This window comes from Saccostrea echinata, unplaced genomic scaffold (assembly GCF_033153115.1).
Source record: "Saccostrea echinata isolate AGI-Se365-2 ecotype Australia unplaced genomic scaffold, CSIRO_AGI_Sech_v1 ptg000054l, whole genome shotgun sequence".
Classification (NCBI taxonomy): Eukaryota; Metazoa; Mollusca; class Bivalvia; order Ostreida; family Ostreidae; genus Saccostrea; species Saccostrea echinata.
Window position 1 is genome coordinate 3,776,492 of NW_026889803.1, and position 15,673 is coordinate 3,792,164.

Below are 15,673 nucleotides of genomic sequence, written 5' to 3' on the forward strand. Positions count from 1 at the left end.
TAAAGATTGGTTTAATTTTGATGGTTTTAGCCCCATCCCTGAGCCCAGGGGAAGACAGGAACCATGAGATTCACAATTTTCGATCCCTTTTATAATGAGATGATATAAGCCAAAATTGTCTGAAATTGGTTCAGTGGTTCCAGAGAAGAGACTGAAAATGTTCAAAAGTTTTTGACTGACACACAACGGATAGCAATAGGTTACCTGAGTGATTTCGGTGACTATAAGAAAACATACATATCTATAAGCTCGGCAAAAAAGAAAAAAGTATAGAAATCTAATCATGACTAAATGACAGAAAAACGAACGAAAAGGTGTACATGTACAACTATATGCCCCAACCATTTCTTGGCAGGAGCATAAAATCTATGCAAAAGCGATCTCCTAGTTCAAAGAATGATATATTTTTAAATTATTTGAATATTTTTCGGACATTTAAAATAGGGTTTTCTGGGAAGGTTTATCAGGTGCAATATACATTAAATATGCATACTGAGAAAAACAATTATACGCATTGAATACACTGTGAAGCAATTTATTTCATAAATAAAAACAACATTAACTTGTTCATTACACAGAATACATGCAATCTGTATACAATGTACTTTATCATAAGAGTCATAAGATACGAGATGTATCAATATTTTACTAAGTGAAGACAGAGCTTGCTCTAAGAATCCTGGCAGGTTATCATTCGTTAGTGGATTCTTCGTTTTGTTCTTTGCACATTTCTAGGTACTCATGAGTTAAGTTGTGACGTGTTATTATTCCCAGCAACTGAAATGCATTAAAAAATCTTAAATAAAATGTATAGATTGCTTCTTACATAAAGGTGTTTCTGGCTATTTGTCTGACTGCCAGTCTTCAACTTTTAATTTAATCATACATGCTATAAGAAATCCTCATATTATCTTTCATTCTATGAAAAACTAATTTAACCATTTCTTTTCTACAAGATACACTTCCCAGGAAGATACTTTAGGGTACAAAAAATATCTCAAAAAAAAAAGAAGTTAAGAAATCTTTATCTTAAACAGAAAGAGCAATGCATCTTTCTGAGACTTTATTTTTTCAATAAGAGATTTTTTTCGTTAGAAAGATGCGTCTTTTCAAAAATAGATACCTCTTTTAAATCAAAAAATACTCCTTCAATAATATATCTTTTAATGAAATTTTTGTTTAAAAAATGAATAAGAAAGATAGAAAGATAGAATGTCAAATGAAGAGAATACAAAGATTAATTTCTTTTGACCAATCTTCTTTCGATGCTTCAACCTTGAAATGTGCTGAATCATATAAACTAATGATAATGTAACAATATACTTACTGTTAGAAATTAGGAATTAAAAGATTATCTAGTCCTTGAATAAGTGATATCAATTTTACCTATGGCACATTTAGTTTCAGTAACATAAGGAAAATAAAAGCAATAAGGATTGAAAAGAATTTTCCTGCAAATGCTTTTTTCAAGTATTTTTCTTTCAGCAAGAAAATTAAAGTGTGGATATAATCATTCTCTTTCGTTCTTGAAGAAAAAACTCCACCCTTCATACTGATATATTTTTTTTGTAGTGCAAGAAATATTGAAAATTAAAAAAAAAGAACGAAAGTCTTAATCATTTTTGGTCATAACTGTGTTTTAATCGGACATATAATCATTTTTCGTACATGCAATATACAGTAAAACATTTCTAAACCGGACACCGATGGTCGGATTAGACAACATTTTAAACAAAAGAATTTACTTAAAAGGACTTAAAGTATACATCGAATTAGGCAAGATTTCGGAATACACAACATCCGGATTAGACATATTTCACTGTATATACATACATACATACATATATATATATATATATATATATATATATATATATATATATATATATATATATATATATATATATATATATATATATATATATATATATATATATTTCCTTGTCGTAGAAAGTCACTTTTTTTGTAACAGAAAAAATCTCTTAGGGTTTGCACTTAAATTATAGCGGGACTTTTTTGCACTACAATAGCATACTTATTTTGGGGTATTAAAAATCTAAACAGAAAATAAAATATTTTGTTGTATCAAGATTTTCCTATCTTTAGTGCTGATAGGTTGAAAGTATGGGGAAATTAAAATAATGAAACAAAAAGTTGGGGCCAGTGATGTAAATTTTGAGACATTGGTCAATATTTTCAATTTTCGGGAAAACACAATGTAATCTTGACTTCGTCAATAGGCCTATATCTTCATTTCTTGACAGAGTCTGTTGAGAGAATGTTTAAAATTTGTTTTACATATAATAAAGAAAAAATTATCTGAGCAAAAATATGTAGGGCCTAAGTTCCAAAATTTTAAATTTTAAAAAAGTAGATAAGCAGGCCTATTTTTGTATTCATATGAAGCAAAATTTATTCAAAAACTTGTACATGAAGAGAAGAAGAAACACTTGCTGTGGACTTTGACTCGACATTTAGATTTATCGACGACGTATTATAATAAACACTTCCATTCATGCATATGTCGACTCGATATATCCCAGTGAACTTGAAATAAAAGATACCACAGAGTCTGACACAACTGTTTCATATTTGGATATTTTAAGTACTAGAAAAAGACGTTAATGGTAACCTAACAACAAAACTTTATGATAAACGTGATGACTTGAACTTTTCTATCGTCAACTTCCCTTAATTAAGTAGTACCCTTATCACCTGCATATGGGGTTTATCTCTCCCAGTTGATTCGATATGCAAGAGCATGCTCTACGTACGAATAATATTTCTAAAACAAGACAAGCTACTGAATAACAAGTTGATGAAACAAGAATATCAACAGTCTCGTTTAAAGTCACTTCGCAAGTTCTATTGTCGATACAATGACCTTGTCTGCAAATAAAATGTATTATTAAGTCGAATGCTGACTTACATTTTCCATACTAATTGATAGCCATTATTAACACATTTAATTGTCTACGGATTTTTCAGTTTTCCCTATCATGACAAGGGGTGTGACCGGTCGGCAGGGGAAGCTTACTCCTCCATGGCACCTAATCCCACCTATGATGTTTTTAGAGGTCCGTGTTTGCTTTGCTCCTGATCTGTATTTTTTCTATGGACGTTTAAGCTTGATTACTGTTCGTTATCTCCATATTTGATATGAAGAATTTTCTTCTTAATATCCTTCCGTTACAAGAAATAGTCCCCAATAAATCTTGTTTCTTTACGATTTTGTGACCAATTTTTAAATTCTTTTTGATTTAAATATGTTATAAAAATTGAATTGTAATACATGTAAATGGTTGGAAGTAGAGGTTCTGACCAAATTGTTCTTAAAAACTGACATACCTTAACTATCCACGTGATATTTCTAAGCAAATATCTCAACTAGTAACATGAAATGTATGGAGATAACGAACAGTATTCAAGCTCAAAAGTCCATTAATCAATACAAAATAGGAGCAGAGCAAACACGGACCTCCAAACATCAGAGGTGGGATCAGGTGCCATGGAGGAGTGAGCATCCCCTGCCGACCGGTCACACCCGCCGTATGCTCCTTGTCAGATGCCTTTTAGTTCACCTGAGTCACTAAAGTGACCTATAGCTATTTTTTGTCTGTCGTCGTGCGTGGTGTGTAGGTCGTTAACTATTAATATTTTCAACTTCTTCTCAACAACTGTTAAACTAATTTCAGCCAATTTTGGCATATAGAATCTACGGGGAACAAAAATTGTGAACTTCATGATCCTTCTCCTTGATCCTGAAGGGTGGGGCTAAAACCATTAAAATTATGCATTCTTTTAAATTCTTCTTTACTCCTGGACGTCAAACTGCTGATGATAACAAGCAATGCGTCCTTTACAAAAAATGTGAAATTCATAGCCTCAGGATCAGGGGCTTTGTAGTTAAAGTAGGGCTCTATTAATCATATGGTGAAAATGAATAAATTCTTTTAAAATCTTCTTCTCTCCCACTGTACATTAAGCAGGTAAAATAAGTATATGTTTATGATGAACAAGGGTGTCTCTTGAAAAATTGTGAAATTTGTGACTCCAGGGTCAGGGATTCTGGTGTTGGGAGGGGGGTTCTATTGATTATATAGTGAAACTAATATATCATTTCTTTGAAAATCTTCTCCACTCTTGGGCTTTAAACAAACAAACTAAGTGCAAAGTTATGATGAACAAGAGTGCCTCTTTCAAAAATGTGAATTTCGTGGCCCCTGGGTCAAGAGTTCTCGTCAAAGGGCAGGACTCTATTGATTTTATAGTGAAATTGCATTAATTTTTTTGAAAATCGTCTTCTCTTCTCCTGGGTGCTTAATCCAAAATCATGAAATTCATTACCCATGGGTAAGGTGTTTTGGTTTTCAGGCGGGCTCTATTAATAATATGGTGATCTTGACCTTCTTGGAGAGGATTTATATAGGCAACCCCTGATGTCCAATCCAGTGACTTTACATAATAAAATATTGTTTAAATTAAAATCATATAGTGACAATTCATAAATTCCTTAAAATCATCTTCTTCACCCCTGGGTATTAAGCAGATAATTGCATATTATTATTATAAGCAAGGATGCCTCTTCCAAAATTGTGAATTCACAGCCCTTGGCTTATTGATTTTGGTGTTAGGGCAGGACTCTTTTCAATATATAGTAAAAATGCATTATTTCTTTGAAAATCTTCTCTGTTCTTAAGTATTAAGCAAACCAACCGAAGTGCATAGTAATGATGAGCAAGGGTGCCTCTTCCAAAATTGTAATTTTATGGCCACTGGGGCAGAAGTTCTGGTGTTAGGACGCGGGTCTATTGATTATATAGTGGAAATTTATTAAATCTTTGAAAATCTATTCAGTTCTTTGGTATTTACAGATTAACTAAGTGCATGGTTGTGATGAGCAAGGGTGCCTACTCCATAAATGTGAATTTCTTGGACCCTGGATCAGTGGCTTTAGTGTAAGGGCACGACTCTATTGATTATATAGTGGATATGCATTATTTCTTTGAAAATCTTTTCTGCTTCTGGATATTAAGCAGATAAATTCTTCTGCATATGGAATATATGTCTCCCAGCTGATTCTATACCCAAGAACGTGCTCTACGTTCGAACAATTCCCGAGTTCTAGACTACCTATTTTGTTGATCCTTGATTATCCTGTTTCTCTTGTTTTCAGACAACATATCTTCATCTATCAGTTTATTTTGTTTTAATTTTAATACATATGTAGACCCTGGTCGCCCGCGTGGCGCAGTGGTTAGAGCGTCTGCTCTAGAGTTGCGGAGTAAGGAGTTGATCCTTACGTCGCGAGTTCGAATCCCACTGCGGGACGTGGAGACCGGTCCTTCGGATGAGACCGTATAAATCGAGGTCCCGTGTCGCAGTAGGTGCTGGCACGAAAAAGATCAATGGTTCTGAGTGCCGAGTATAGGTCAAAATTTGTAGCCTTCCACCGGCAAGTGGTGGCATCTCCATATGAGTGAAAAATTCTCGATCGAGACGTTAAACGACACTCAATCAATCAATCATATATAGACCATTTACAGTATTGTATTATACTCAGGTGATCATACTCAGGCCCTTAGGCCTCTAATTTAAGTAGAGGTATGTCTTTATCACCGAGAGATTTCTTTATTTAGCAAAGATATCACATTTCAAAAAATCTCTCTTTTGAGAGATTTCCTAAGACTGAGAGATACATTTTTCTTTAAGAGATATTTCTTACAATTAAGAAATATTTCAATACATTTGATAGAAGTGCTGTTTTCAAAATGAATATTGAAATGGAATGTTATAAACAAATTCACAACGCTCAACATGCTCAGTGTTAAGGTTAAACGTTGAATCAAAGGTCAATTTGAAAATTAAGTACTAATTAGCGCTAGTTTCACAAATGATCACAGTTGTTTTAAATGTATGAATATTTGAAACTCAAGCTTACGGTTCTGTCCCCACAATTATAATCTCTGGGGACCGTTTTTTTTTTTCATGTAAGGGCATTTCGCTTGTGACCTCATAATCTGTAATTGCTTATTTCTGCTGGCCTGTTACGGCGTATTGTCCTGTCCTTATTGGTGTATATTTTCAAAGGTGTAACGCAAATAGGATTTACGAAAAAAGTCCGCCAATACAATTGTTATACACAAGGTCTAAGCTTGATTTCACACGAAACAAATGACATGTTCTCAACCAAAGCAGGTGTTCATATTAACAATATGCTCGCTTTCGGTATATAACCTGACGCTACTGTTTCGGAATTTGCCTTAATCAACGAACAATGAAATCTAATGTTGTGATATTTTTTGATATGATTACAAAATATTTAGCAAAATGACAGTCTGTTTTGTAGCTTCTATACAAATAGTTGGGGTACAATATATATTGTCAGTGAAATTACTAAAGATTTAGTCTACCTTGTTTCCGTTAACCCTTTTTCGTATTCCATCTTTCCTTTTACTATGTTTACGATGTTTATTAAATTATCTTCCTCTTTACCATGTTAACTTAACTTGAAAAAATGGTTCAAGTTTACCAAATAATTCTTTTAGCATACACATAGATAATCTGAAAACATTACGAAATATGGGTTATGAACTCTGTTAACTAAACTTCATGCAATACACCGTACCCTTTATATTCTTGAACAAAAATTGCATGACTGTGTTTTCTACTCAAGGTGAATGAATCTATTTATAATTAGGCTTTTAACTGAAAACGATCTTTTAAAATGCAAAATTAGCCATACTACTCCCAGTTCATCCCCGCCAGAAAAGTAAGTGCAGTACTAAACTTGACGAGCTAGAAAAACTCTCTTTATGAGGACAGATGTATAATAATACAAATATTCTGACTGTACAAGGTTAACTTGAAAGACTTCATTTCTTCTGTTGATTATAGGTTGTTTTTGAGATGACTCAAAATTAGCCTGATTGGAGCGCGAGTGTCTATTTACATTCTAATTTGATTTTTCTTTCAGAAAATAATCACATATATAATACCTCTTTGCAGATAAACAACAATTTAAGCAAATTAATTAACTATGTTATACAGTGCAATATCGCTTTTTCACGACTTTTGTAACGTCATTATTTATTCTTTGATAAAAGATGACAAAATGGAGATGCATTAAATTTCAAAGAAATTTTCAGCGAGAGTGGGTAAATTGGTGGGGGGTTTGTGTTAATCTTCGTCTTTTCACAAAGGTATACTTAAAAAGAAATATTTTTTAATTGACATGGATACACCAAGATGGGCGAGACAGATTGATCATAAATAATGTTAATGTGTAATACTAGTACCTTTAACCATCCTTATCTTCACTTTTTGCAAATAAATGACTTTGAAGTGCAATGAATCCTTAATAAAAATCCTGATGAAATTTTATTTCAGAGCTTAAGGAGGGCTTTTCTGTGAAGTTGACAATTGATTGAAAGACATGACTACACAAGGGACCCGCTACTAAAATTGTGAAAATCAGGTTACAAAAAAGACAGGGCAAGTTGATATCGGTAATAATGCATTCTAAGTTTTAAAAATCTTTTTCCTCATTCTTGGATACCTAGCTAACAATTTTTTTAAAGATTTACATCAAGGCTATGACTTTACTTCTGAGATTCAATTTACTTTTGTAATTGTGGATAGATTACTAAATAACGAAGACAAAAATATAATGTAAATGTAACTTATTACGACAGTCAAAGTTGGAAGAAAAATATTGTTGGTATACATTTGACGGACAAGTTTCAAGAATGACCCGTCTAGAGAGTATGCTTAAATACTCATGATACTTTGTTTACCACCAGAACCAAGGGAACTCTTTATTTTATGCATTCGAAAGTCACAGTCAAGATGCAAAATTGTTTCAAAGGTTTTAGTAACCCTAAAGATTGTTCACTTGCACATCAAAACCTGAATTCATGAATTTTGACATAGAGATGGGCGAACAAGGCGTGCAGAATGCCTGTATCTTCAGATATATAAAAATCACAATGTCTCATTCAATTTGTGAATTTAACATTTAGAGTGAAGTTCTCATTGTTTATAAAATTATTATGAACAAAACTTTTCTCAGGAAAATTTCTCGGCAAAAATTATTCTGTTATTAAAAAATAGTGAGATTATTCGTGGAATTCAATCCCTAGGAATTTAAGCTATCATTTTTCTATGAGACTAACACGCTAACCACTACGCTACACAATTCCTGATGAATAGTGGCATTTAAATAATGTTTTTGATATGACCCTTGACTAAATGGACTTCAAGTATGTCTCGGAAAGATGCGAATGTTGTGTCATAAAAGTGTATTTTTAAGGTATAGTGGGTATTTGCTCCATGTTTTTGTTAACCAAAATTGTGTATTTTTGAGGATAAACTTTCAAAAAAGTGGAAGCGAAGACCCACTCATATAGAAAAATTGTGTAGCAGTATGAGAAAATGATCCTTTTTGGCCTCTTTAGTGTGTGTATGCTATTTTATAGGCAAATAATTTCAATCTTTTGCAAATTGTGGAGATTTCACATGAAGTAGACTTTAATGTTAGATGAAATATCAAAGAAAATTTAGTTGTAATTGAGATTTAATTTTTCAACTTCATGTTTGTCACAGCATAGGCATTTTGTTCACCTTGTTCCCCCATTTTCTTCGATTTTTAAAGAGCTTCAATAAATTTTACTAATTCGGGACAAGTGTTAAACTTGCATGTACATGTCTAATTGATCGAGCTGTTTTACTATTTACCACCAGTTAAAACTTTGATCTCCTATTGTGGCCCCACCCGACCCAAGTGGACCATGATTTAAACAAAATTGAAAATACATCACATAAGGATGCTTGCATATTAATATGACTAATCATGGTCCAACTGTTCTTTTTCATCAGATTTTTTTTTCAAGATTCTTTCCAATATATCATTATTGATTTCCTGTTGTGCCCTATCCTACCCTCTGGGGCAATGATTTGACTAAACTTGAATTTGTACAGTGCTTTAATATTAATATGATTTTTCCCCTTTACATTGCCATGAAAAAACTTGATACGAATGATTTGAACAAATTCAAATATACACTCTGTCAGGAAGCTTTCACATGTTTCATTTTTTCTGGTCCAGTGGTTTTTTAAGAAAATGATTTTAAAAAAAATGTCACCAGATTTTCATAAATTTTTAACTATCTCTCCTTGAAAAAGGGCATGACCCTTCATTTGAACAAACTTGAACCTTTTTCACGCAAGATGCTGTGAAAAGTTTGGTTGAAATTGGCCCAATGGTTCTTGAAAAGATGTCGAAAATTTGAAAAGTTTATAGCGGACACATGAGCGTCGGACTAAATGTGATCAGAAAGCTTGAGGATTCAGCTTAGGTGAGTTAAAAGTTGTATCAAAACACTTCATATACATGGATAACATGATGCATTTCTAACAAAAAAAAAATACTGAACAAAACAATGTCATTGTCTTGGATTTATATTCACATACTTTGATACTGAAATAGAGACTTTTTAGAATCCTAAAAATATTCCTCATAACTTTTAGATTAATAAAATATCGTGACTGCAATGAACTATTTTTTGGTGTAAAAGTGGAGTCAATGTTAAAGCAATATGAGCTGCAATTTTCATGTCGGAAATATTTGTTGCAAAATTGTAATTAACTATTTCAATGACAGAAAAAAGAACATTTATAAACTTCTGTTGTTCATATTTGCGATGGAAGAACTATCTATAAGCTTTGATTGAAGCAAAATAACATTATAGTCGTCCTGTACAATATTGATTTCTTATACATTCCCTTGTACAGAAATCTTTCTTCTGAAAAAAAAAATATTTTAGTCTAATTGATCATAAAGGATTAAATTAATACAGATTTATCATAACAGCACATTTTTACAGCAAAATAAAATTTTCAAAAATGCAGCTCATATTGCTTTAACAAGGACATATATAGGAAAAACCTCTAAGAATCTTGATAAGACAAATAAAGCAATAAGATTGCCAACTCCATATGCCAGCAACCCGATTAAGCGTATATTCCAATTTGTTCAGATCAATTCCATTGAGCAAGGACGAGGGAAAGCACAATAGGGGTTAAGAGTTTCACAGAGTAATGCGTATTAAAACTTAAAAGAACCTTTTAAAACTACTCAAGAGCAATGACATAAAATGTCCAACTATTCTGGGAAGATCGTCATTTGGAAACTAATCGAATTGTCAAAATGTCGTGTCTGGAGCAGGACACAGCTAGGATTTAAAAGTCTTTTTTCTTTGTAAAATATAGGGAAATGTGTTTTTAAAATCTTCATCCCAAGAAAACCACAGCAGCCCTCATAAAGTGAACCAATGTCGTATACTCGTGAAATCAACACAGATGGCACATTATTTCTTGTCTGAATTGGTGAATGTTATTGTATAAACTTGTACTTCTAGATGCCGTCATATTCTTTCTTGCACTACAAATTATCTACCCGTTTCAAATTTGTTTAAATTGACATTAATCTGTTATGCCACCTCTTCGAACTTAAGTCCAATTAAGAACTTATTCAATAATATTGTAAATCAAATTAGTGATGACATTTTTTTAACTGAATGGTCTTAACACTTGTCGCTCAGTGATATCTAAAGACTTCCTTTCCTCTTTTTGTTTCCAATGATTACAATAAAAAAATAACATCGAAATTATTTTCGCCACTAAATTATGTAACGTTATTGATTGTGTTTAGATAAAAGTTAATTGTTTTAATCTCACTTTCAATGTTTAATTTCTTTCCCCTTGTAAATCCCAGACGGAAGGAATATATTTCGAAATCAGATACGGTTTCCTCCCACCAGTTCTATTGAACACCGACCGAGTTATCACAAAAAATCTCTACTAACTGTATCGTAGAATCATTAGAAATGTTACATTGAAAATGAAATTTATCAATTTTACCATGTGACAATTGCCAGTAAATTTGATAAAATTTATTTTCAGTGGAACAGAATTAATGTATACATTATGATATGATGACATGTTGCAAATTACATATTTACTGGGTGGAGATAAATATGAGATTTACAATTGCTTAATTATAATTTACTTTATATTTAGAATTTTTTTATGTTTACCTCCACCAAGTACATACATGTACATACTGAAAATAAAACCAAGTATATGTACATACATACTGAAAATAAAACGATTATATCCAAGATAATTGTTAAACTGTTTATGGACAATATGGAGAGAAGTCGAATCGAATAATATTTTACGTTGCGCATATTTTTAGAAATGATGGAAAAAAATTCATTTACATCTCAGAAACATTAATTTTTTGTTCGAGCAATTATGACTTGTGAATATTCTAAGACTGTTCTCTCTCACCCATACTTACAAAGCCTGTGTGATCAACAACTGGCAAGTGCCGCAGACCCATACTTCGAAACAGGTTAAACACCTGGGGTACAGGTGTATTTGGGTACACTGTATATGGACACGGATTCATGTACCCACTGATGTCCTTATAAAAATAAAAGCCATGATTAGAAACAGTTCTCTGCCATTTGATTACATAAAATTATATTCTGAGGAACATGGGGAGATAAGCCGTAATCATCATGCATGGCATTATCTCAATTACATGAAAATATATCTGCAAAAAAGCCGTAATAACAAGTGTAGTAATATTTTTCTTCTAGTTTTTCTAACATGTCCACAAATTGGTAAATCCTCACAAAATTACTTATGTCAGTCTATTTTTCATTCCCAAATTAATATATATATATATATATATATATATATATATATATATATATATATATATATATATATATATATATATATATATATATATATATATATATTAGGGAAGGGTATCGGCAAAAAATTCGAATCGTGAAATATCACGATTTTCCCCAAAATATCAGGATAAATCGTGATATTTTTACACACAATTTTTACTGCAATTTCTTTAAAATATGCTATAAAAACATAACTTTACTTTTTAATTTTTATTTATTTTTAAAATATAAAGCATGTTTGGATGCCTTTGTTTAACTATTTTCAACATTTTTTACACTTCCTGTAATTGTCTTTCAATATTTTGAACAAATAAATGAATAATTTCCGGAATTTATAGTTATGTACCAAATACCGATATTTTAGTCTCCGTGTCACGATATGTATCACGCAATAAAAAATCGCTATATACCGTTAAACCGATAAAATCGCACATCCCTAATATATATGTTTTACAGCGGCGTTTTCATTCACAGATCGAAGTCTGAAATTGGTATTAGTTGTTTATAATGATGATTTTATGATCGATATTAAGTCACTATTTTAATTAAAACATTGATTGAGACTTCTATATACATTTCTAACCAGATGACCAAAACTGACAACCTTTGTATACTTGATGAATACGAAGCATGGCTTCAAGTTTCAATCCAGTTACGTTATCAAAATTACCCTTGAGTGTAAAATATTGTCTCAACGTAATACGGATTTTCCTCTCTGCTGTTGCAGAGTTGAATTTTTGTGTGTGGTTGTATATAGTTATTGGTATATGATAGCAAGTTACAAACCGAATTTTACTTGGAACATTATGGGTCCATTTTAAGGAAAAATAGAGCCATTTACTTAAATATTCATAGGTTGTGGGCAAGCTATAGTCCTTGAACGGACTACTTGCAATAAATTTGACTTATGCATAGAAAATTTCCGGAAAACATATAACTGGCTGGCTAATTTTATTCCTAGCCAGTGGATTAGATTGAATTAGTTTCCGTAGAAACGAAATTTTCTTGGTAGAATTTAAACTGATGTATAAGTATTTTTAAAATTAAGATATTTGTTAACTGACAGAATACATAATGAAATACAGATTTTTATAGTAGAAAAAAAACTACATTTAAGGGAGCCGACTGGGGTTTTATTGTGTGAAAACCGCTATAGAGAAACTCTTTAATTTTATACCATATGTACCTTACATTGACTTCGGTATACATGCCAAGTTTAGTGAAAATCTACCGTCTGGTTATTTTTTAGGGACCATCTCCAAATACAGATACATTTACTATAGGATTATATAGGAAAATGCCACTTTTTCGCACTTCGGAGCAAATTATACAAATGCAACTATAGACTTTTTGCTCAAATTATAGTATTTGATGGGTAATACTATATTGTACACTTTGTGCAAGAAACACAAAATTCTACCGTCTGGTTTCCAGAGGGGACATCTCAAAATGTCAAAATTCATGATATTTTCCTGTTTTTATGGAGTACAACAAAACATGACAGATACCACAGATTTACATAAAAAATAATAAAAATGATTGTTAGATTCTCAATTTCCTATGTTTAACATTTCAAGAGCATGTATTTTATACTTTTTTATTTTATGGCATAATTAATGACCCCGATTAAAGAACTTCGGTTATTCATAACGTCAAAAACACACTATTATGACGTCTATCTACCCATCATTTGAAAAATCGTTTAAAAAATCAGTTATTTGAAAACGTAATTAGATTTTTTAATCTGAGATTTCCTAAATTTGTTAATTTTTATAAATTATGTAAAAATAGTTGCTTTAAAAGAGTAAATACGCTTTATTTTACTATGCTGCACGCAGTATTTGCGCAATTAAAACCCCAGTCGGCCCCCTTAAAAAAGCTAATTCCCTTTCAATTTAATTCCCTCATTTGTTTAAAGGAAAAATAAATAAACCAATAAATTAATAAAATAAAATAAAAAAAAATCAAGTGAACGATTTTCAAGTGATGAATGACAATTTTTTAATGTTGAACATTTGCGAAGAAGTGAGCAATGATAACAGCAATGTCTATTCAGCGGTGAGGGGCGTACGTCAATTAAGGAGGCGGATGTCTTTCTATCCTCCATTGGATAAATATTTTATATTTTTTTATTGAAGGTATTCAAACAAAATTGTGCACATTTAGATTGAGATAAAAATTATACTCCATATATATTCTACACCAAAAGAGCCTTTATACTTTAGATATCGAAATAGAGGTTGTTATTATCGAAATGTACTTCACTGCAAATTTTCTTTCTTCCTTATTTGTTTTTACCGAACAAACTTTGAATATGGAAGCGGTACGCTTAGAGCTATAACAATATTCAACATTACTGGAGTTCTAGTTCCCTAGTTAATGAAAACATATTGTCAACCATTTCAAATTGTGTTCGATTGACTATAATCAATAAATCCCTGATCACACTTTGAAACAAATATAAATATTCTAAAAATCAAGGAGCTGGCCTTTATCCAAGCTTCATAACTATTATGAATTTTATTTTCACTGAAACGTATGTCATTATTAAAAGTTGAAACTTATATCATTATTAAAAGTTAAAACGCAGGAGAGAAAAAATACGATGAGCAATGTTTGGGTTGCTCTTCAAGCTGTAGCTATACAATTCACCCAATTTGGGGCCTGTTTTTATGCATGAGTACCTTTATTCCGACATAGCATCTTGAAATCATACAAATATGGGATTGCACTGAAACCTTACCATAAGCGCGTCTTGTGGAATGGCAGAAAGCTTGGTGATGTCGTGTATATCAGGATATCGCGGATAATCCTTTGTCAAATCTTCATAAGAAACGTCAGGCTGTGAGGTCCTCTACAATCAATAAAACACACTGGCAATTAAAAGGCATTTATTGATATCTTAAAAAGCATGTTATAATATGTTTTTGACAGATAGGTTGTCATACAATTGATCAGCAAGGGACAGCGTAGCCTATAACAATTTACACGTTCTTGTCCTCAGAATATACCGTATTCCTATAGACTTTATGCATTATGTTCTTTAAACTATCAATATATCAACAATACCAAATCCAAATAATTAAAATATTTACTTTAATAAAGAAGTCTAGGTCAACATCAAATTGGAAGTAGAAAACAGATCGAGTTATGAAAAAAGAATTGAAGCCTTAAAATAAAAGCAGAATTCTCTGATTTCTTATATATCTCTATTGGTGTTATTAACCTGATCACGTTCACACTTTAAGTGGATTTTCATCTTTTGAGGTTATAAATAGGATTGTACATGAAGGAATTCAACGTGATTTAACTACAAATAAATAATCAATTAAAATATTAATTTCAGTGGAAGAATTCAATAAAGGTGACAAAAGTTGTTTGGCTTGTGTTTTTTCATGGTTTTTAAAGTCATTTTATAGAATTTGGAAGACAGATTGCGTTTTGCTTCATCACATGCTAAACCTTCTAAATTTATTACATTTGTTTGGAGTCAGATTTTTATTTTAGAAACATAAAACGTGTTCATATCAATTGATGAGCCAAATTAAACCCAGTAGAGTAGGAAAAAAATCATAGATTTGAAGCAAAACGTTTTAATAACAGATATATTCTACAATTCGGTCTTTACTTCCATATAGTTACCAGTCTTCAGTGTTTAAATAAGTCAGATAAAACTTCAATGAAAGCCCAGTGGTTTTAAATTGCAAATTTGCGATGAAATTAACTTCAATTTTATTCACCATTATCCAAATCCAGAAAAGAATGTTTCAATCTACTCACTTATGTAAAGCCCTGCAAACTACTGGTACTTTAGTATTTTTCTTACTTTAGAAATATGGCTTACAGGTGGGTTACTATGTAGAGGACATAGATAATTGGAAGCACTACAAGTAAACGTATGCATG

General features: G+C 31.7%; 1 protein-coding gene across 1 annotated transcript in view; it reads right to left on the reverse strand.

Moving 5' to 3' along the window:
• Window positions 1-519: 519 nt before the first annotated feature.
• The window catches only part of LOC133205556 (H(+)/Cl(-) exchange transporter 6-like), a 49,091-nt gene continuing 33,937 nt past the window's right edge, over window positions 520-15,673 (reverse strand). Inside the window, exons 22-24 of the mRNA XM_061341394.1 lie at window positions 14,512-14,622; window positions 11,363-11,488; window positions 520-777 (exon numbers count right to left, since the gene is read on the reverse strand). Of these exons, the coding sequence (XP_061197378.1) occupies window positions 691-777; window positions 11,363-11,488; window positions 14,512-14,622 (324 nt within the window). The 3' untranslated portion in view covers window positions 520-690. The remainder of the gene's footprint in view (window positions 778-11,362; window positions 11,489-14,511; window positions 14,623-15,673) is intronic.